The sequence below is a fragment of the Numida meleagris genome, chromosome 1, assembly GCF_002078875.1.
Source record: "Numida meleagris isolate 19003 breed g44 Domestic line chromosome 1, NumMel1.0, whole genome shotgun sequence".
Lineage (NCBI taxonomy): Eukaryota > Metazoa > Chordata > Aves > Galliformes > Numididae > Numida > Numida meleagris.
Window position 1 is genome coordinate 1,149,650 of NC_034409.1, and position 23,277 is coordinate 1,172,926.

At 45.4% G+C, this 23,277-nt stretch overlaps 1 protein-coding gene across 1 annotated transcript; it reads right to left on the reverse strand.

The window, feature by feature from the left end:
- On the reverse strand, window positions 32–22,151 carry COPG2 (coatomer protein complex subunit gamma 2). The gene is made up of 24 exons (XM_021384234.1): window positions 22,022–22,151; window positions 20,025–20,077; window positions 19,278–19,358; window positions 15,745–15,816; window positions 13,956–14,035; window positions 13,517–13,592; window positions 13,013–13,105; window positions 12,092–12,178; window positions 10,876–11,033; window positions 10,132–10,265; window positions 9,411–9,478; window positions 8,535–8,723; window positions 7,572–7,667; window positions 6,928–7,171; window positions 6,423–6,498; window positions 5,871–5,974; window positions 4,867–4,992; window positions 3,971–4,033; window positions 3,722–3,861; window positions 3,051–3,222; window positions 2,147–2,244; window positions 1,613–1,751; window positions 1,225–1,323; window positions 32–545 (listed from the first exon to the last, which is right to left on the reverse strand). The coding sequence occupies exons 1-24, from the start codon at window positions 22,056–22,058 to the stop codon at window positions 415–417; spliced, it is 2,616 nt and encodes an 871-aa protein (XP_021239909.1). The 5' UTR covers window positions 22,059–22,151; the 3' UTR covers window positions 32–414.

Here is a 23,277-nt window from a genome sequence, read left to right on the forward strand (position 1 = left end):
TTTTGAATTGAAGACTTGGAAGCAGACAGAATGAGAAGAAGAATTTTCTATTTTATTGACAGTAATTCATATGAATTCCACCCCTTGGACCAGTGTTTATTTTCTGTTAATAAAAATCAGTTTTGACAAAAAAAATCCAGTTCCGTTTTTCTTACCACCTACGTCTTTTTATTTTCCCTGCTCTACTGCCAGTGGCCAGAGATACAATAAGTTAGAGAGGAATGAGCGAGTGACGGTGAGGGAAAGGACAAAGGAAAGGCTCAGTACCAGCCAGCCACTACTGTGACATCATACAAAATATTTACCAAATTGAGGAGTAAAAACGACATGCAGAAGGGCAGACGGGCCGCTTGATCTGGTTAACACCCAACTGATGCTTGCAAAGTTTCCACTGCAGCTGAGGCACTGTAACCCTCAGCCTACAGAAGCCAGGATGACATCTACAGGCATTTCTTCCTTGCTTCTGACTGTCACCTGCATGGTCACGCCATCTCCCAGCGCAAGCCTGGACCTTACCAGCACATCGCAACCACCTCTGTATACACCTGAAGAGCAAAAAGAACAAGGAGACAGACTGAGGTTGTGGCCATTTGCACTGGGACTGGGGATGGGGCCAAAAATATAAATCCCCTCGGTTCTTGAGGGCAAGACTGGAGATAATAACAGACATCCAGACTCAGCGTGAGTTGCTGGGGGGGCTAGGCAGATTTAAATGGGCAGAAACCAGGAAGGGATTAGCTCAAACTCACTCCCAGTTTGAGAAGGCAATATGCTGCAATCCTACCATGAAGGCACAGTCCACTGGCTCAACTTCCAGGTGCTGCCCAGAAGTGTAAGCCTGAACCATAGTCACCAAATACATGTGGACACAACTGGCCCTTTTAGGATGTGGCTGTGGTGGCAGGAACTTGAAAACAAAATGGTCCTAGGAATCTACTTCCAAGATAACACAACTGGCAAGGAATTTAATTAAGTGTTTTTGGAAGTTCTTATTTGAAGGATTCACTGCTGTTCCCACATGCAGAATACCTTCGTGCTGAGAGACACGCAGCCTAGCCTGAGTGCACCCACAATGGCAGGCTGCAAAATGAGCACCAGCTGCATTCAACTCACAGCCCTCCACAGAGAGAAGTGACGAGAGCAGAATCTCCTCCCCTACTTCCCATCATTTAGTAAAAATCTGTCTGTGTGGGAAACGTGGTAACAAATAGTGTGGATACGTACCGGCTAAGTAGAGCGTGTGAGAATTTTTGTTCTCTGGCACTTTATCTGATCGCTCACAGGGCTGCATGCCCAAGAACTTGATGATGTTATTGACAGCTTCTGCATTCAGAAATTGAAAAAGAAAAGTTATCTCCAGCCCGGTGCCAAGGTTTCTGTGAGAACACACTAACTTGTGATGCCCTTCCCTTCAACCAGCCCCAGCCTGAGAACTGCCAAGCTTCCGCTCACGACAGTCCCGACACTGCAACACAAAGCTTTGGTGCTGGGACATGATATCACATTAGAAGGCACCAAATCCTCCTCCTCCCACACTACCTACCTCCTCAGAGTGGAAGATTTACCAGGATTACTACATGGGTCAGTAATAAATGAGGAGAGATCATCTTACCGTCGAGGGTTTTAATGGAGCCAAGTGCAAAGGTTTCTTCTTTCTCGAAGTCATCTCCCACTTCTTCCCATGCAGCTGCAAAGTTGGGCTTCAGAACCTTCTGAATATGATCAGACACTGTCACCTCCAAGTCTTCCAACTGGTAGAAAAAAAAGCAAGGGAGATTTTCAGCTGCCAGTTACAGAAGGGATTCAGCTCTTGGAAGGAAAAGCAAAGGCAGGGCAGCACTGTGATGAGACAACCCTGGCATGCCTGGCTTTAATTTCAGGAGAAACGTAGAATAATACGCTAAATTAAAGCTGAGCAGAAAAATCAGTATTTTATCTTCACATGGCACTAAAGCCAAACTTTTGGCAGAAGTTTGGTTTTGGGTAAGGATTTAAGCAGCCACAAGCTGTGAGATTTGGGTAACAATGTTTCAGGTACACGCTGTGTTCTCCCCTATTGGCTTCAGATCTGAAAGAAAACTGTCAGTCCAATGGCCATCTACTCAAAATTAATGACAAGAAGACATAAAAACAGCCCAGAACTCACCACGTACTCATCGTCATAGCCATCTTCTTCTGGGACTCCTGTGTTTGGGTCGCAGTCCCGAACAGTGAACTTCATTGTGCAACTGAAAGTACAAGCAACTGGGGAGGAAAGGAAAAGCCCATACAGGTTAGTGGTGCAGTTTCTTCTGCTCGAGCCCTTGCTTCCCAAAAAGGAGCTTGGAGGAAAATACATCAGCTTTTGCCCAAAAGACAGAGATGTGGCAGGGGTCAGGGTACTTTTCATCTTCGTATAAAATCTCTCCTTAGGCTCCAAGATGAAGACCAAAGGAGGATCTTAGAGGGGGAGTATGCCATAGTGTGACAAGCACAGCTCCACCAACTTGCAGGGTGCTGCAGTGTGGTTCAGTCAGCATCAGCCACCAGAGAAACACTGCAAGGCTTCCTGGGAAGTGGGTTACGATCCAAAACCACAGCTTAGGGAATTCAGACTCGTTCTGATCTGCTCTGGTTTAAAGTGCTAACCAAGAAATCCAGCTCACTGATAAGCTGTCGTGTTAAATCAACTTCAAATCCAACAGAGCTTATTTGAAGTGCGAATAAATTAGGAAAGAGAAGTAAAGGCATCATCTACCAATTGATTTTTACCCCATTAGCATTTTCATTTTGCTGATTCTGTTCCCAAACACCACCCAGCATCCACGTCTTCATCGACTCAAGATAATAAATTCAGTTTCCCTTATCACCTGCATTCTAGCCCTCGCTACCACCTCATTTTTCATCACCCAGCATGAATGATTAGTTAAAAAAATCATGTCCACTATTTTGCACAAACATAGGTCCTACATAAAAACAAGCATGTAAGGCAGATGAGAAAAACAGTGCCAGGATCTCAGTATGGACTCAGCAAATCCCACACCCTGAACGTTTTAACAGCTGATGGGTACCTGCAGTGGGGTCATCCTGGGGCATCTGGACGAGGGTGTAACACATGCCCGGCTGGTTGTAAACCAGGCTGGGTGCTGGGATGCAACAGATCACGTCATACCCATCCGACGGCTCCATCTGCACAGTGACTCTCTCCAAGAGCTGATCATTTAACGTGTTTGTGCAATCAAACTGCAGAAGTATAAGTTGAGAAGGTCTCAAGCATGGAAGAAACGTTTCTGATCAGCAGTTTTCCCCAAATGAGCTGAAATGCTCCACTGCATACAGCAGGCATCCTGTGTCTCTGACCCACACCTGCTTTTCTCACTGAACAGCTGCTCTCTCCAATTTTACTACAGTTCTCCAGCAGATGGATGGGGGTTATGATCCTCTCTTTTTTTTTCTTTTTTTTTTTTAAATCATTTTTTGAGGTGAGCAGCACATATCTCAATTCTATTGTGCAACTCTGTGAAAAGGAAAGCTGTTCTCTCCAGGGCACAGTGCCAATGCTGCTTGTACTGCAGTCTGGTCTCATTAAAGGCTGACCCCTACTGCACGCTGGCAGCAGTGCTTTATTTCCCTTAGAATCATAGAATGGGTTGGGTTGGAAGGGACCCCAGGGATCATCAAGTTCCAACCCCCTGCCACGGGCTCCAAGCTCCAAACCAACCTCCAGATCTGGTACCCTTACCTGGAAAACAATGTGATTTGTGAACACATGTTTGATACAACGAACGAAGTACTCTGTTTCTGCTTCTGTGAGCTGCACTGGTTCTGAAGATTTGAATAATGGCCCCAAGCTTTTGAACTCTGGAATGGCTGCCAGTTGCTCTGCACAGAGAAGAAAAGGAAACAGACACTTAGTGATGGGCATGTGCATCCCTCCCACCCGACCTGTGGCAATCCTCCCACTACTTCAAGCATGGATCTTCTCTCATACCTTGGAATATATCCTGACGTGAAGGAGCAACTTTTTCAGGTTTGCTGGTCACGAGGGAAATCTCTGTGACAAGAAAAGACGTTGCTCTGTCAGCTCCACTGTGCAGTTTTAAATGCCTTTGTATCTCTGCTAAAAACTCATTAACCTGTAGCATTTCACACATGCTGCTCTTTATCACTGCCACTTCATTGCACACACATTTAAAAGTCTCTTCTGCTGGGCAATATTGGATTGCAAGTAAAGGGGAGGAAAGATCTGATGAAGAAAGGGCACTGTAATCTAGAATAGCCAGCAAGAAGCTCACTGCACTGACTGCATGACTGCTCCAGTTTCAGTACACAGCACAACCACAGCTGTGATATATGAGCACAGCAATGCTCAAGACAAGCTGTCATTTCTCAGAAGTCATTCACTTCTTTACCCTGCTTAGGTGAGAACATTCGACCCATAGAATTTGAAATCCCATATCTAGAAGATAAGAAGAGGAGGAAAAAAAACCAATATTTTCTAGAAAGGTTGTGCAAAGTCAAGATGCAAGATTACGCAAGACCAGGGGAGAAAGCCAGTGAAGTGACTTAGTTCTTATGAGATAATAAATTCTAATGACATACAAATTCCCTTCCAATAAAATCAGCAGAATAAATAACACCATCTTGCCAACCCATTGTTTTTCTTTTTCGGATGAGGTTGTTTTCCTTCATCTGTGAAGCCCAGACAGGCTTGCTTAGGCAAAGTCTGTAACACTAAACTGTGTGAGGCATTCAGCTGAGCCACCTCCAGTCTTGGCCTCACCCTACTTAGGACAGCAGCCAGTTTACAGACATCAAGTATCATTATGGCAACCTGAATGCTTACAGCCTTGCCTAGAACCTGATTACAGGGAGCCTGAGCATTACCTGCTTTCTGTTCAAAGACCGGTGCAGTAGCCAGTGGAACTGTTTTCATATCAAAAGGTTTGTCAGAAGGCTCCAGTGTGTATTGGTGCAGGGCTTTCTCCATTCCAGGAACAGAGACAGTCAGCCCTGCAAAGCAGAACAGCAGACAGAAGATTTCAGTTTTAGAGAACTGTCAAAAACCTACAGGCACGATGATACAGGGTTCACAAATGAACACTGCCAGTCTTGTATTGCCCGCTGCACTAGAAGCAACAGGGCACCAGAGTCTGAAAAACTTAACAGTGTGCCAGTCCCAGCCCTCCTGAAATCAAACAAAGTAAAATTATTCAGAAAGTTCTTCTCTGTAGCCTGTCCATTGGCTGAGAAAAAGTCCTGTATGGCATCTAGAGTTCACAGCTAGACAGATATTGTTTGGGCTTTGGCTAATAAACAGCTGGTAAAAGTACTTTCATTTCTTAGTGAACACACACACACTTGCATACGTGCACACACATGAAGTACATCAAGATCCTAAAAAAGCTGCTCTGAAGATGACAGAGAAAGTTGCCTTTCCAGAGGGTACTGGAGTCTAAATACACCTGAGAGAAGTCATGCTGCAATAGTCTTAAATCTTAATCCCTGTTTGTGTGACCTTTTAGCCACAGACCATAAAACGTTTTTATAACCTGCTGTCACACCAAGATGTGTCATCCCCATTTTTTCCTCACAGAAGTTAGAGCAAAGGAAGAGGCAATGATCAAAACACCCATTCTGTATTCCTGCTCTGTTTACCTAGACAAACTTGCCCATATTTTGCTAAATGTGCCACTCTCAGCTGGCATAAATATCGCCCAGCAAAGCGCTAGTGGCAGAAGAAACACACAGTTATGTTCCTTCTGGTTATTCTGACCCAAGTTACACAAGATGCTTTACAGTAAAACTCTTCTTACAGCAATAAAACCCATCCACAGTGTGAAATAGCAGCTCAGGCTTCAAGGGTGCATAGATTCCTCCCTATCACTCACCATTAAAGATGTAGGCAGCATTGAGGGCTATCTGCCTCTGCTGAAGAACATTCAAGTAGAACGTTGCCCTGTCCCGAACTTCGTCATCGCTGTCCATCATGCACCTGTTGTGGAGAACAGGAGGACAGCAGTCAGCTCTCTCAGGAAGGTAAAGGCAATTTATGAAGGCTGAGTGGTCTTAGCAAGAGATGCAAACCTGTGAAACTGGAACAGCTGAGGTCACTACTCAGCCACACACCAGTTACTATTTATGAGTAACATGGAAACCTGTTTTCTTACTCCAGATGGACGCAGCAGTACGCACGCTCACTAAAGCACTGCAGATTTATTGCCCTCTAAGGAACATTCTCTTCTCAGATGAGTTGATGACTAATCACATTGTTCATTGACACACCCTCAGCAGTGCTGTGCTCCTTCCAGACAAGAAGGAAGACACCCTCCGCTCAGCAGAGCCAGCACATGTTCTGGTTTGGTCTAACTTGCTTCTTCATGGAGACAGACTGCCCAGTGTCATCAGCTCTCAGCACATACACAGCAGTCATACCCACTCACCTCTGCAAAAGCACCAAGATGCTTGGAAGAAGATTCTCATTCTGGGCACCAAACTTTGCTAATGCACTTACAGCAGCTAGAAGAGAAAAAAAGGGAGGTGTCAGAGGTGCTAAAGCTATAGGCAAACAGGTTTTTACAGCCAGATGCAGAGTGCTGTGTGTACTGTTCTCCTGCAGCTCCAATTACAAAGGTTGTCACTTTCATATCACAAACTCCTTAGCAATATGCAAAGACCAAACTACATCCATATTTTCAGAAAGAAATCGTTCAGTGTTAGGGATTACAGACCAAGTCCATCTTAACAGCCCTGCAACTCTTTTCCAAGAGAATTCTCCACCAGAGGACCTCATTCCAGGTAGCATCAAGTCGTTCTCACAACCGATGCGTAAAAATGAGTTCCTCATAATACCTCTGGAATAACCACTGCCTCCCACACCCACCTTCAGCCCCGAGATTTCAAACAGAACTGAGACATGAAGCCAGCCAGCATTTGAGGAGAACTTACCAGCCCTCACAGCCTCGTTCTCCAGCACGACCCTGTTGAATATGAAGCGGATGTACTTGGATGGGGATGGAGTCCTCGGCCCCTCTTTTCCCAGCAGGTGCAGGATCTTTGTGGCGAGGACAGTGTGCTCGCAGTCTTCAATGAACTCGCAGAGGTGAGCCAAGCCAGATTCCTTGCTCTCAGGATTCTCCTCGATGATGCTGATTATACAGTCCACAATGGCTCGCTTGTACTCAAAGCCTCCCTGGGAAGAGGAAAACAAGAACACTCACCAGGCAGGCAGAGCTCGGACCACAGTGCTGCACAGCTCCCCTCAAGCTTCGATTACTTCTTTCCATTAAGGAAAAATAAAACGTTTGTACATAAGCAGAAAAGAGGAGGCAGGCCGGGTAATCTAATAGGGTCTTCCCAGGTCCCATGGGTCAATATAGGCACAGCATTTTAGAATTTCTTCAGATTGCTTCTTTATGTACCAGCTCTAATTCATAAGCATCGTTCAGACAGCTTTGGCCCACAAGATAAACGGGGTTTTGGTGATCCCTGAGGCTCTGTTGTTGTCATGCACCCACTGATGTAAAACAAGAGACCCTTCCCACCATCAGAGCTACCTGCCAAGATCTACACAAAGGAAGTTTCAAACATACATCGTCCCTGAGCATGTTGGAAAGGAAGGTCATCATGACGCTGTGTTTCCGAGGGTATTTCTGGCACAAAGCACTGATAGCCTGCACTACCACTACCTGCAAAACAACAGAGAAAGACGTTAGTGGCACACACTAACCTTCCTAAGAAGGACACTGGCTTCTCACGGTCTCAAACTGTCATCCTGACAGATTACATTCTTGTACAAGGACAAAATCTGGTGGTGGACTCTCAGCGTGAATGCATGAACAACTCCACGCCAACACGCTGCAAGACTTGGCTCTGCTAGGGGGACTGCATTTTGAAATGAATTCAAAGGCACATTCCTCCCTCTGCCCTCTGATGACCCTGACCTTACTCTAACTTGACCGGTCACATTTTGTCCCTAAAAGCTCTTTGCAGTTTCAAACTTACTGTTTTATAAGCAAAAGAAGTAAGTTTCAGATAAGACCGCTGTACACTGATATCAGCTTTGCGTAGGCATGCTATACACCTCAAAGCAGCTCTACAGTGTAAGAGGGACAGGTACAGATGAACAGTCCTTAACCAAGTTATTACCTGATTTTGCAGTGACTAAGCTTAAAAAAAAAAAAAGATTAGAGTGAACTGTAAGTTTCCACTTATTTCTGAAGTATCTGACTGAAGCAACACAGACTCAAGGAGAACAGTTAAAATCCCTCTCCCAAAGGGGAAGCAGAAAACAGTAATTTTATAGGAAACTGCACAGGAGTCAGTTATCTACCAAATGATGTTTATCCTTTTTTTTTTTTGGAGTGGTGAGAGGAAATGAAACAGTGTATTCTGACAGCTGGAAAACAGATGAGTACACCTTCTGAATTTAAAGCTGGCTTCGCTCGATCGGGCTAATAAATCACCGGGGGATTAACAAACGGGAAAAGCTAAATAAAAACAAGAATGGGAGAAAAACCTGCAGCTGGCAAGAGCAGAGGCCTCCAATGCCACACCTTAAACTCATCTGATATTTCTGACACGAAGGAAGAGATCTGTTTCATGAGTCTGTCTACACTGCTCTCGCTCCCTGTCTTCAGCAGGGTGGTGATGGCGAGGGTAGCGATGCTGCGGTTGGAGTCGGTGATGAGGTTTTCCAGGTCCAGGTTGCAGGCAGTGACTGCAGATGGATGCTTCATGGCCACCTGGAAAGGAAACCATTTCAAAGCTACAAGGGAGCAGTAACCTCCTGCAAGTCCAAGCTTCACTGGGCATCTGTTCACAAAGCATCTGTTTGGTTTTGGTGTTTTTTTTTTTTCTCTCCAATCACTGTTCTGTTCCACAAGGATTGCAATTCAACCTACATCATATGAGTGCTGGCAGGATTGCAATTCAACCTACATCATATGAGTGCTGGCAGGATGCAACCAGAGCTCAGGTTCTTCACTTTTTGAAAGGAACTCCTCTAACTGTACATTACAGCTCGTGGGTTTTACAGCCGCGTGGCTTGACCCAAGTCTTGCTCTGCTTCTGTTGCAGCTTTGGAATCAGAATGTTATTTCCTCCATGCGTTCTATTTATACTTTTTGCAGCATTAAATACTGAAGGCTCTGCTCCTTATACAGCTGAGAGCTCACAAGTTATCCAGCTACAGCTTGTCCCAGCCTCGTGGTCCAGAAATGAGCAAATATAGCTCGAGTGCAGAAAAGATTTCTGTCACACCAGAAAATTTGGCATGGAAAAGCCAATCCTCCAACAAGGGGTATTTCTGAATACAGAAATCACACGAGCAGTTGCTCTGCTTTAGGTAACACACCATCAGGCACCGAAGTCTGGCTTCCTCTGAGGCTCAGAGACTTAATGCTTGTTTAGAAGATCTTGGAAGCACTCACTTTATTTAGGGTCCGTACGGCTGCATATCTCAAGACAGGTTTGGGAGAGCTGCAGAAAAGCTGGAGCACTGAAAATAAAGAAACAAGAAAAGTAACTCATGACAAAATGCTACAGAGTAGAGAATGTTTAATAAAACCTGGCTCTGGGCACCGTATGAGAGCCCTTATGCTCACACCAGATGTGGAGAAGGAAGTTGCTTTGTACCACTCCTTTGATATTGAGAGGGGCAAGTAGTAAAGTCAGAAGTCACCGCTGCAGAAAATCAAATCTCTTCTTTCTAAGCATGGGAGAGGGAAGCCTAACGTATTCCCACTCAACTGCAGATGGCATGCTGAACATTCATGCAATTCCATCTGTAATCTACCACGAGTTTCAAAAGCAGATTAAAAATTGGCCTTCAGTTTTACACCTTACAACAGTAACACGCTGTTTGTCTAGTAGCTAGCGACACATCTGTGCTATCAAGTTCTCCTCCACCTTTTCCCTCCCACCTTCTCTTTCTGTAGATGGCACTTCTGCTGCCCCCTCTCTAAAGCTCTGAATGAAATGGGGAAGAAAGAATCAATTTGCTTCCCACCCAGAAGCCCCTGAACTTGAGGACAATCAGAACATTTACGCTTAGAGTCTAGTGCTTCAGTTAAGCTGCACTTGTCTCTCCAATGTGTTTTTCCACCCTCTCTATCAGCTCAGTCAGTGGTAAAAAAGGACTCTTGGACCAACCTGAAACAGCAGGTGCCAGCTCCCTTGCTGTGCAGTTTGGCAAATGGATGATGGCAGAAGCAGCTTCATAAATAACCATCTCGTGCTTATTCCGCAGGCAGCTCTCAATGAAGTCAAACAGGGGACTTTCGTGCCTACAAACAGAAGACATCCCACACTGTGATGCTGAACCACATACAAATCCTAACACGGTGCTTCTGAGAATGTGACAGGAAGCACAGTGAGCACATGGGTTCTCTTGTTTCTGGCACTGCTGCATTGCTCAGCTCACACTCGAGGAATAAAACTCCAATTCACTATGTACTATTCCATTAGTCTTGAGCTCATCTTCTGCAAGCCAGAGCTCCTTGTATTCTAGAAATACTTTGTCAATTGTGTATCACACCTCACTAATAAAAACTTCCATCCATCAGAGAATTTCATCAGGAGATGAACTTCTCACAGACCTCCTCTGCTAGCCTGAGATTAGGAGAGATCCTTCTGTCTGTGTCACTGTAATATAGGTAGATATTGTGTTTGAAATGCATCTAACTAGAAAAGCACAGAAGACTCCTCCCCTCCAGAGATGGCCCAGCAGTTTATATCCAGCTGATTTCTGGTGGCACGGTGTCAAACCCAAACCAAAAAAACCAAACCTCATCACACAACTACCACGCAAACCACTACTCAGCCCCGTCTACTTCTTGCTACTCCTTACCTCAAAGCACAATTAATTGTGTAATTCACATGCTGCCTCTTTCTTACCCCTCTTCAGACTCCTTCAAGAGTTTGCTTGCAATTCGGATCAGCATGCAGTATGCAAACTGGGATTTCAGGCCAGACTTTGTGAACTTATTCAGCATCTTGGAAACGGCGAGACGGTCGTTTTTCCTAAGGTGATAGAGCAGCCCCAAAGCATGGTACTAAGAAATCAGAAAGACAGGCACAAGAGCACGTGGAGATATTAAATACACACTGCAGTTGCAAAAGGCAAGTTGTTAGCCCTCTTTTGTGCCTGACAATTGCAGTTTCCTAGCAGAAATTCCTTCTAACCTCAAATGATCTGAGTTTCCTGACAAGCAGCAATGATCTGCAGTATTTTTTTCCCCCCGTTTCCCCATTGAGAAAGCCTAAAAAGAGCTATTCAGTCACTTCCTTCCCTTTTCTCCCCATTAAATGTCAGAATTCTTCGGCTTGCTTCACTGTGATGCACAGAAAAGCTTGCTTTTATAGAGTATGCTTGATATCCAAGGTATCTCAAACCCTTCAAACTGCAGCTGACTAGAAAAATCCTTCACACCTCTACAGTGAAAGTCCAAACTGTACGAAGTCTGAATTGTAAAGTACAGAAGTCCAAACTAAAGTACAAAGGAACACTTCCAGTTGCTTGCCAAGGTTTTTTTTTTTGCCATAAGACTGATTTACATAAAGCTTAACGAAGCTGCTAATTAAGCACAAACAAAGCTGGTTTTGCAGACTTGTTGCTCATTCTGTCCCCTAACACTGAACATATGGAGTATTTCCTTTCAAAAGCTCTCAGAATATTTGTGCAAAGATTCTGCTAACACAGACACAGAAATCTGGCCTATTTCCTGTGGTCTTGCAGTAAGTGGCAAATCTTATGAAGGCCAAGATAAAAGATGCTGCTGTTCTGGGAAGCAGAGAGATCGTTTCTTCAGCTTGTTGACAACTCAGATTCAAAGCTCTTCTTCTGCAACAACTGTGAAAGCTGCCAGTGGCATTCCAGCTACCAGAAGACTTGTGGGGAAAGGGCAGAGCATTGCAATAAAGCACCACCTCTTAATTAAGAAACCTGCAGCGGGATCGTGGGAAAACTCATCATCATTTTTGAAGCTGTGGAATGGTTTCCCCTCTAGACAAAGTGACTATTTCTTAAGAGAACGATAAAATGTAATCGGTATTAATTCTTTTTTTTTCCTAAGGTTCTTTGAAGAACTTACAGAATACCACTGAAACATACCTGTACCATGATGTTGTCACTAGAAGCTGCTTCCTGAGCTTCGTTGATCCATCGTTTGACCACGTCATAGCTGATCTTCATCATATGCTGGAAGAAGCCACAAACTGAGACTGCAAACAAGCTAATAGCAGAAGCACTGAGAAGTATATGGGCATTGCTTTGATCCACCAGTGAAGCCAGTCTCTTTACCCAAAGCACCTATAAACCACGGTTTCTCCTGCACCTAAGTGCAAGACTCTCAGACTTTCACTTGTATTTTTCCCCTTTAATACAAACATTAAACTAACAGGGTATTTTCCAGCCTTTCCTCTTCAACAACAGAGAGAAAACACACTGAAAGTCTTCATCTGGCCCTCCTGCTACCTATCAGCAAAAATAATCTTGAATGGCAGTCTTATCAGGGCAGCAATTCCACTGAGCTCCTTTTCGCATAGCACACAGCAAGCTGCTTTTACTTTCAGTTGCAGAACTCAAATGCTCTTTCAGAACCACCAGCACCCATTCTTTCCTAGCACAGAAGAGGTTATGTTTATTTACTCACCAAGCTGCTCAGCATTTTCACAGCCATCAGTGTACTTCACTTTTGAAAAACCAAGACAAGCCCCTCACCAGTTAAATTAATGTTCCACACTAACTACATGCAGAGAGCAATTGGCACTTAAGCTGTTACAATCCATGTACTTTAAAAGGGAGAGGACATTAAAGAAGGAGATAGAGAAGAGAGGTTGTTTGAGACCCAGGAAATTCCACTGCTACTATTTTTGTATATTTTCCAGTGGGGAGGGAAAGAAGAATCATATCAAACAAAAGGGAGATGAAGAGAGGACAAAACAAAGGCCAACAAAGCTACACAAACAGCAGACTAGTCCTCCTACAAACACCACAATGTACAGATTTACAATGATCTGCTGCTTTACTTACTAAGGAAGACACCAGTGCAGAGCTAGACACACTGGGGACTTTGTCCACAATGGCTTGCTTCATGTATCTCTCAATGGCTTGTAACATTGTACCCTGTGAAAAAGGAGAGGGAGAAAGGTGTTGATACTCAACCTCTAGAGGCAGAGCATAAAAGCAGCTTTAAGACAAAAACATACGCACAACATATTCAAAAAACCTCTTAACCCAATTCTAAAAACACTTAATTCTGCAAGTGCCCACTCCTGAAGGTTCAGTGACACAATCCAAGTCCACAGCAAAGTCATCTTAGAGCACAAACCACATCTCTAAAGCTCCTGCCTTTTAACTCCATGGTTAAGGTGCTATAGCTCTACAGAATTAACACATCAGTAGAGGGCTTCAAGCAGCCCTCCCTAAAGTGGCAGCTCCACTTCTATTCTAAGAATGCACCTTGCTACAGAGCAGTCATTTGATTTTAAATACACTTGCCATCTCTCCAACAGAAGTGTTGTGATTTGTACTTACATCAGTGATCCTGCAGAGTGCTCTGATGGCTGGGCCTCGGTATACATCTTCCTTCCCTGTCATGTCTTTGGTCAAGCTGAAATAACCAATGACAGCCTGTTAACACTTCCTTAGTATCTCGGTGTCTCAGTTCTTTTGTGACATTCAGCTCCTCTCATTTAATTATTTTTCAAGCAGTTACCACGTAACTGCAAGGATCCAGGATGGCTTGAAACAACGTCTTAAGAATTAGCCATTTGAAAATTAACAACATTAGAGTCTGCAGAAATACAGAATGCTATAAAATACACTGTCCATTAAATTGCTTTGCCACGGGCCTGGCTTATTTAGCTCCTTTACTCTGCAGAATTACAGAAAATCCCAGCAGCTAAAACAAACATGTGTCAATGCAGCTACTTGTTTCAGAGCTCTGATACTGTGTTTCCTGAAGTTCTACTACCTGCTTGTGACAATGATGACATCCTCAGAAATATTGGCCATCTCTTTGATAGTAAGGTAGCACATTCTTCTAAGGGTTTGCTGTGAAAATACATTGCAGAAAACCTTTAAACTCAAAGGCACTTATGAATGAACACTCCCTAGAAGTTTTAAAAGTAAACGAGACACAGAACTCTTCCCCCCCGTGTCTATACAAAGCACAAAAGTAAAACCATGTTTGGTGACCAGATACCAGGCTTCCTGCTTTCAGACAAATCAGGAAACAAATAAGAGAGATGTCTCATAAAATGACAGGACTAACAAAATCGACACGTCGTTTATGAACAAAGAGATACACCAGGTCTACATGCAGAATCTTCACAATGGTTCTATGTCCAGGTGGAGGTCAGGGATGAGTGGTGTCCCCCAGGAGTCTCTCCTGGGACCAGGACTCTTTAACATCTTTGTCAGTGACATAGATGATGGGATTAAGTGCACTCTCAGCAGTTTGCTGATGACACCAAGCTGAGCAGTGCAGTTGATACAGCAGAAGGAATGGAGGTCATGCAGAGGGACCTCAGTAAAGTCAAAAGGTGGGCCCATGTGAACCTAATGAGGTTCAACAAAGCACTCGGGTTGGGGTAATCCCAAGTATGTATACAGACTGGGAGAAGAACTACTCAAGAGCAGCCCTGCTGAGAAGGACTTAGGGGTCCTGGTAGATGGAAAAACTTAATAGGGGCCAGCAGTGCGTGCTTGCAGCTCAGAAAGCCAACAGTATCCTGGACTGCACCAGAGCAGGGGTGACAGCAAGGTGAAGGAGATAATTATCCCTCTCTACTCTGCCCTCGTGAAGCCCCACCTGGAGCACTGCATCTGGGGTTCCCGACACAGGAATGGTGTCAAGGTTTTGGAGAGGGTCCAGAGGAGGGCCACAAAGAAGATCAGAGGGCTGGAGCACCTCTCCTGTGAAGAGGGTCTCAAGCATCTAGGCTTGTTTGGTCTGGAGGAGAGAAGACTGTGGGGAGACCTAGTTAGGGACTTCCAGTATTTAAAGGGGGATTACAAACAGAAAGGAAAGCAACTTTTTAGACAGGTAGACAGTGACAGGACAAGGGGGAATGGTTTTAAACGAAAGGAGGGAAGATTTAGATTAGATGTCAGGGGGAAGTTTCTCACTGAGAGGGTGGTGTGGTGCTGGAACAGGCTGCCCAGAGAGGCTGTGGATGCCCTGTTCTTGGAGGTGTTCAAGGTCAGGTTGGGTGGGGCCCTGGGCAGTCTGATCTAGTGCTTGGCAACCTGGCCTGTGGCAGAGGGAGCTGGAACTTGATGATCCCTGAGGTCCCTTCCAACCCAAACCATTCTATGATTCTACTGCAATCTGATTCACAAATACAGCAGGCCAGCCATTCTAGCAAGTAGAAGTATCTGATTTACAAGCCATTTTTTAAATTTATTCTGAGAACTAAGCAGATGTGGATTATTTGCAAGCTCAATAACCATTCATAAAATTATACTGATTTGTATACTAAGCCTTTCAGTGATTATATATTTTTTTTTACAAGAGGAATTCAGCTCAGGAAAAGAAAAATAAACCACCAAAACCAACCTGCAGAAGTAATTGTAAGTTATTACTCAGTCATTTGTTTCCAAATGGTGAATTGCCTCCAGCAAGTGGTTTGCAAACTGAACTTGATCTCCAAAGTGCTTGCCTCGCCCTCTTCCCAAAGCCAGGAACTGATCTGTTTTCTAATTACTGTGAATCCACCCAAAACCAAGGAGACAGAAATTGTTAAACACGGGGTACTTACGTCATTAGACTGAAACAATCTGGTCATTGCAAAAAAAGCTTCTGTAGCTTCAGTGGTTCCAAAATGTTCACCCTGAAAATAGCACATCAGATGTGAAAGAACTGTACTTATCCACTAGCCTCCACCTGTAAACCCCTATTTAGAACACCTACTCACACATGAAGAATCTTCTCTTTAAAAACTTTCTCCTCTTGTGAGCAAGTTCTTCCCTTGCCTTGTGTTTCCCAGGGAACACACACCAAGATTACCAGATTGAAACCAAGTGGGTAACTAAGTGCCATCCACAATGATGGAACAGTTTCTCACACAGCCTCTGTTCCCTCTTCTGACAACACTGTGCCAACAACTGCTTTGGTTTTGTTACTTAGAAATTACTTGTGCCATCAAGACTGAAAAGCACAGACCCACCCCAGCTGATGGTAACTATGTTAAAAACTGCCTGACCCAGGAGCATGTAGGAATCCTGATTACACAGTAACCTAAAGTAAACCTTCCTTCCTTACCATGCTTTCAGTTTCTTCACAAACAAAAAGAACCTTTCACTCCATCACCCTCTGCCTTTTTGAATCATAGAATTGCTCAGGTTGGAAAGGACCTTCAAGATCAAGTCCAACCACAACCTAACCATACTGCTCTCACAACCCCCCGCTAAATCCTGTCCCCGAGCACCACATCCAAACGGTTTTTAAACACATTGAGGGATGGTGACTCCACCACCTCCCTGGGGAGCCTGTTCCAGTGCTTCACAACCCTTTCTGCACAGAAGTTTTTCCTGATCTCCAACCTAAATCTCCCCTGGCGCAGCTTGAGGCCATTTCCCCTTGTCCTGTCCCCGGTCACCACTGTGAAGAGACCAGCCCTGCTCTCCCTGCAATCACCTTCCAGGTACTTGAAGAGAGCAATGAGGTCTCCCATCAGCCTCCTCTTCCCCAGACTAAACAGCCCCAGTTCCTTTAGTCGCTCCTCATAGGCCATATTCTCCAAGCCCTTCCCCAGCCTTGTTGCCCTGCTTTGGACCTGCTCCAGCACCTCCATGTATTTTCTGTACTGAGGTGCCCAAAACTGAACACAGTACTCGAGGTGAGGCCTCACCAGTGCCAGGTACAGGGGCAGGATTACTTCCCTAGTCCTGCTCACCACACCGTTCCTGATCCCAGCCAGGATGCCATTGGCCTTCTTGGCCACCTGGGCACACTGCTGGCTCATATTCAGCCCTTGTCCATCAGCACACCAAGGTCCCTTTCCGTCAGGCAGCTTTCCAGCCACTCCTCCCCAAGCCTGTAGCGTTGCCTGGGGTTGTTGTGACCAAAGTGCAGGACAAGACACCTGGCCCTGTTGAAACTCATACGGTTTACCTTGGCCATCGATGCAGTCTATCCAGGTCCCTCTGTAAAGCCTTTCTACACTCTGGCAGATCAACACTCCCTCCCAGCTTGGTGTCGTCTGCAAACTTACTGAGGGTGCACTCAATCCCCTCATCAAGATGGTTGATAAAGATGTTGAATAGAAGAGGCCCCAGCACCGAGCCCTGGGGGACACCGCTCGTGACTGGCCGCCAACTGGATTTCACTCCACTGACCACAACTCTCTGGGCCCAGCCACCCAGCCAGCGTTTCACCCACCAGAGCGTATGCCCATCCAAACCACGGGCAGCCAGCTTCTCCACAAGGATGCTGTGGGGGACAGTGTCAAAGGCCTTACTGAAGTCCAGGTAGACCACATCGACAGCCTTGCCTTCAGCCACTAAGTGGGTCACCTTGTCATAGAACGAAATCAGGTTTCTCAAACAGGATCTACCATTCATAAACCCATGCTGACTGATCCCCTGGTTGACCTTGAACTGATCCACAATGTATCCTGAGATTATCCGCTCCATAACCTTCCCTGGCACCGAGGTGAGACTGATAGGTCTGTAGCTACCAGGATCATCTTTCCCTTCTTGAAGATGGGAGTCCCATTTGGAAGTCTCCAGTCAACCGGGACATTCCCTGTTAGCCAGGACTATCCAAAGATGATGGAGAGAGGCCTGGCAACCACATCCGCCAACTCCCTCAGCACTCTAGGGTGCAATCCATCTGGCCCCATGGACTTGTGAGGGTCCAGCTTGCGGAGCAGGTCCAAAACCATCGCATCGTGGACTGTGCGTGGCCTATTCTGTTCCCCGTCCCCACCTGCCAGCTCAAGGGGCTGTGTGCCCAGGGCACAACAAGTCTTACTATTAAAGACTGAGGCAAAGAAGGCATTAAGTACCTCAGCCTTACCCTGATCCTTGGTCACTGTGTTGCCTTCAGCATCCAGCAAGGGGTGGAGATTCTCCCCAGCCCTCCTTTCACCGTTGATGTATTTATAGAAACATTTATTGCTGTTCTTCACCTTAGTGGCCAAGCTCAGTTCTAGCTGGGCTTTGGCTTTTCTCATTTTCTCCCTGCACAGCTTCACTAGGTACTTGTAATCCTCATAAGTTGCTTGCCCCCTCTTCCAAAGACCATAAACTTTCCTTTTGTTCCCGAGTTCCAGTTTAAGGTCTCTGTTCAGCCAGACCGGTCTTCTACCCCGACGGCTCATCTTCCGTGACTTGGGGATGATCAGCTCCTGCACCATTAAAATAGCTTCCTTAAAGAATTCCCAGCCATCCTGGGCTCCCGTGCCCTCCAGAACTGCCTCCCAAGGGACTCTCTCAACCATGCTCCGAAAGAGGCCAACGTCTGCCCTTCGGAAGCCCAAGGTTGCAGTTTTGCTGACTCCCCTCTGAGCTTCAACAAAGATTGAGAAGTCTATTATTTCATGATCACTTTGCCCCAGACAATGCTGCATGCACTGGTGTAGATGCACCTGAGCTGGGCCACCTTATGAGTGGGAGAAGCCCTAATACCCTCTTGACCATGCTCACGTGTTTCCATAGCCACCAACCTCGCATCATCCCTTGTGTTCTTCCTACAAAAAGATGTGTCATCCTCCTCCTTCACCCCAAAAGACTGTGGGATCTTACTAGCACAAGCCCCTCCAACAAGCACTGGCTCATTACATACAGGCTCCTTACTAGTGACCCTGCTTTCACCCCCACCCCCCTGCATACCTAGTTTAAAGCCCTATCAATGAACCTTCCAAATTCCCATCGTAAAACCCCTTTCCACCAATGGGATAAGCTATTCCTATCGCTTGCCAGCAGGCCCAATCTCATGAAAATCAAGCCAAGGTCAATTTTTAGGTTCTCATTTCTCCTCTACTTCAGTCAGGTCAATGTGAATGATCTTAATTACACGGTGCTTTAGCCAACACAGGCCAAATAACAGCTCTCACCTGGCACTCAGAAAAAGTCTTTAAAGCTTCAGGGATATAGACATACCTCACCTTAGTGAGATAGTCAGAAAGGGAAACACAATACTACATCTCAAGTTCTCTATTTCTGATGTACTTGAAAGCAACCTGCTGAATCTGACCAGAGGAGCTATAAAACCTCTTCCAAATTGAAAGAAATCAGCAATTCACCTCATGAACATGCAGTCTGGCTGGCAAGACACGATTATAGTTACCTGGTTCAGCAAGTAAAGGATCTTGGTAAGTATGTGCAGGCATCTTCGTGGATTTATAGGAGTCTCATTAAAGATACGTGCCTGCAAATTCAGCACAAATACTTATTACAGCGTAACCCAACAATGATAATTAGTCCTTCACCAGAAAAATGAAAGCAGTTTGTTTTCAACCTAGCAGCTTGTAAGTTTTTTAATTCTAAAATGCATCCTAACAAACACCTTCTTGGCATTCAATTCAAGGGTGATTGGCTTGCTAGATAGGCAACAATCCGAACTACAGCGGTTACTCAGCTTACTTTTTGGTACTAGCAAAATCATTCAAAATAAATGTATAACCTAGAATATTTCAGCTTGGCTCCTTTCATAGCATCTGTTGCCCACATATTATTCAGCACTGATCTGTGGGGACAGAAAAACTGAAGTTCTTTCTTGTAGCTGTTTGCAACCCCCAAAATTCTTCGTTTGTTGAACCACACTTTCACCTCACCACTGAGTGATATGCAAAGCAGCAGGAAGACTTTTTATACACTGCATTGAATAAGAATATGAAAGCAGGGAAGTCACCTCTTCAGAAAGATCTAACTGCCACACATAAAACCATCACTGAGTAACACTGTGCTCTTTTCCACCCACCCCCTGTGATTTTAAATTAACTATCCGCATTTAATAGCTCACGTTTCCTGCAAGCTGCACCGTAACTCCTCCTCAAGCTGCTAATGCTTCCCAATCAAAAATGAATATTCATACCTCCTGAAGCACAGCACTCTTCTCCAAGTTCTGGAAAGGATTGGAGCCACTCCCTGAGTAACAAGAGAGACCTCGTAGTTAAAAAAAAATGCATTCATCAAAACACCAATAACAGAGAACACGCTTAAGTTGTATATACAAGGGGTGACAAGCTTTCAACGCAGCTGGAGAACGAGCAAGAAGAAAATTATTTATGAAGTTGCCTTAACACTCCCTTTATATACCAAAAAACACCCCAACAAAACAAACCCAAACCAAAATCTGCAAGAGGACTTCAAAAATGTTTCAGAGGGGGGAAACACGATGTTAATTTTGCTCACATTCATTTCTTTTTAAATGAGGAAGAAGAGGATGGAAGATTTCTATGGCTCCTTCTTACCCTGGCTCTTTCTAGGAGCTCAAAACCATCTCTTGTCCTGTTATAGAGGAACATTTTAACTCCTTTCCCCTATTTTGGAGAACCAGCTACATCAATTACTATATATCTAATACAATATATTATATATTAGATACATAAGCTATATACTAACTATCTAATAAACTGTGAGTCTGATTCTCTTAGGGAAAGCAGAGAAAAGCCTTTGGTTTCAGAGAACATAAGAAAAATAAAAGACTGTCTTCTCTGACATTTCTGAAGAGTACTGAGTATTTAACTTCTTTGAGATGACATTTCCCTGCTGGCATAGAGAAAAACCTTCTCATCCACATCAATGGTGAAAACACCTCTCAGAATCACTGCTACGAACACACAGATCCCTCCAAACCCTACTCCTGCTTCTGAGCCCTTTCCTCCAACTTTCCTTTCACTTTCAATTCATTCATTCTTCAGTTCTCACACCACAAGCAGAAGAAAACCAAGAATGAAAGAAAACTCAATCCAACTGGTCACATCTTCAAAGATCAGAAAGATCATAGAAAAGCTTGGGCTGGAAAGGACCCCAAAGATCATCTAGCTCCAACCCCCCTGCCACAGGTAGGGTTGCCAACCACTAAATGAGGCACCAGATCAGGCTGCCCAGGTTCCCACACAACCTGGCCTTGAACACCTTCAGTGATGGGGCACCTACAACTTCTCTGGGCAGCCTGTGCAAGCACCTGATCACTCTCAGGGAGAAATTTCCCCAACATCCGAACTAAATCTCCCCTCTTTTAGTTTAAGAATGGTTCCTCCTTGTCCTACCACTATCCGCATACACAGGAAGTTGATTTCCCTCCTGCTTATAAGCTCCCTGTAATTACCAGAAGGCCGCAACGAGATTTCCCCAGAGCCTTCTCTTGTGTTAAGCTGAAAAAGCCCAGCTGCCTCAGCCTGTCTTTGTAGGACAGGTGCTCCAGCCCTCTGAGCATCTTCATGGCCCTCCACTGGACCCATTCTAAAAGGTCCACATCCTTCTTGTGTTTAGGCCCAGACACGGACACAGTACTCCAGATGGGGCCTCACAAAGTCAGAGCAGAGGGGGACAATCCCCTCCCCGCCCTGCTGACCCCCTCCCCATTGACACAGCCCAGGACACTGTTGGCCTTCTGGGCTTCCAGTGCAAGATCCTAACAGAGCACAGGTTCAAGACAGCATCAGTGACCACGTGCAACTTGAACTGGGGGCCAGAAGACCTCAATACAGGATGGGTTCAAGACAGCATCAGTGCAACCTGAACTTCATTTCCAGACGACCTCGTGGAGTGAAAACATGCAGGCTACAGCTCCATCCACCACGTCTACAGCCAGCATGGTTTTCATCACGGGTGCTCCAACAGAGGTGCTCCCAATGCTGTCCAAACCACAAAACCTCCGCGTGAGGACGGCCGGTGTCCCACCACCGCTCCTCAAGAGCGATGAAGCCGAGTCCCGTTTCTCAGATGCCGTTACCCGCTCCCCTCACGACCGTTACAGGCCACACACACCCTACATTCCTAACGCTCGCTCCCCACAGGGAAACACCACCCAGCCCTGATCCCGCTGCCTCCTCCTTCCCCCCCCCACTGCCGCCAGCAACGGACCGGACTCCTCGTCCTTTTTGTCAAACTTCTTAATCATGTCGCCAGCACTCGCCTTCCTCCCTTCAAGCTGCGGCTCCTACCGGAAGGCGCAGAGACTCCCACCGGAAAACCCGCCCTCTCTCCTGACAGCGTGCTTTCTGATTGGGCCTCTGAGCTGCCACTCAAACTCCTAATCTCTGTAGGCCTTCTTTCTCCCTGAGCCACGCCCCCTCGACCGCAGATGATTGGGCGGGGCCGAGGAGGGCGGGAAGTTCGCCTTAAAGGAACCGCTCCGTCATTTTGTGAGGGGGTGTTTGATCTTCTCGGCTGACAGATAAATAAAACCATCTGAACCCTGTAAAAAACAATAAACGCACATTTTAACCACGAGATACCCTCGGAAAGGGTTATTGTGACCAAAGCACAGGGCCCAGCACTTGATCTTGTTGAACTGTATCCCACTGACCTCATCCCATCAATCCAACATGTCCAGGTCCCTACAAAGGGCCTTCCTACCCTCAAGAGATCAACACTTCCCCCCGACTTGGTGTTGTCTGCAAACTTACTGAGGGTGTACTCAATTCCCTCATCCAGATCATCAATAAAGTCATTAAACAGAATGGGCCCCAATACTGTCTCCTGGGGAACACCACTCCAACAGCTGGGTAGATAAAAGGAAAGGGAAGCAGAAAGGAAAGGAAAGGGAAGGAGAAGGAGAAAGGGGAGGCAAAAAAGGGTAGAGGAGAAAGGGGAGAGGAGAGGGGAAAAAAGGAAAAGGGAAAAAGGAAGGAGAAAGGAAAATTTGATGTTGATTCAGTCTCAAGTGTGTTCTTTGGACACACACTGGGTCTAGCTGCAAAACTGGCTCCTTCAGCTGTTTGCTGCCCAAACCACCTGAGTGCTCCCCTCCCTTTATCTGCCTGTTCTCATGTTTGCTGCGTTGCTTTAGTAGATTAAAATGGCAAGAGATAAAGGCATTAATGAGCATGATTGCAGGTGCTTTTTGGAGTAGTCAGGTGCCAAATGCTGAAACTGATGAGGGAAAAAACCCTTGGGGCCCTGCTGCTAGGCGAGTAGATGGGAGCAGGGGATTTCTGCTGATTCTCAGATTAACACTGCTCATAAGACAAATACTTTCCTTCCTAAGTCATGTCACTCATTTGCTCATTGAGTATATTTGCTGAAACACTAAGATCTGAGGCTGTAATTAATCTCCCCTAACCTCAGCTAGATAAAAATTAAGTGTCTTTTCTTAGATGGTCATCCAGATTTCTTCT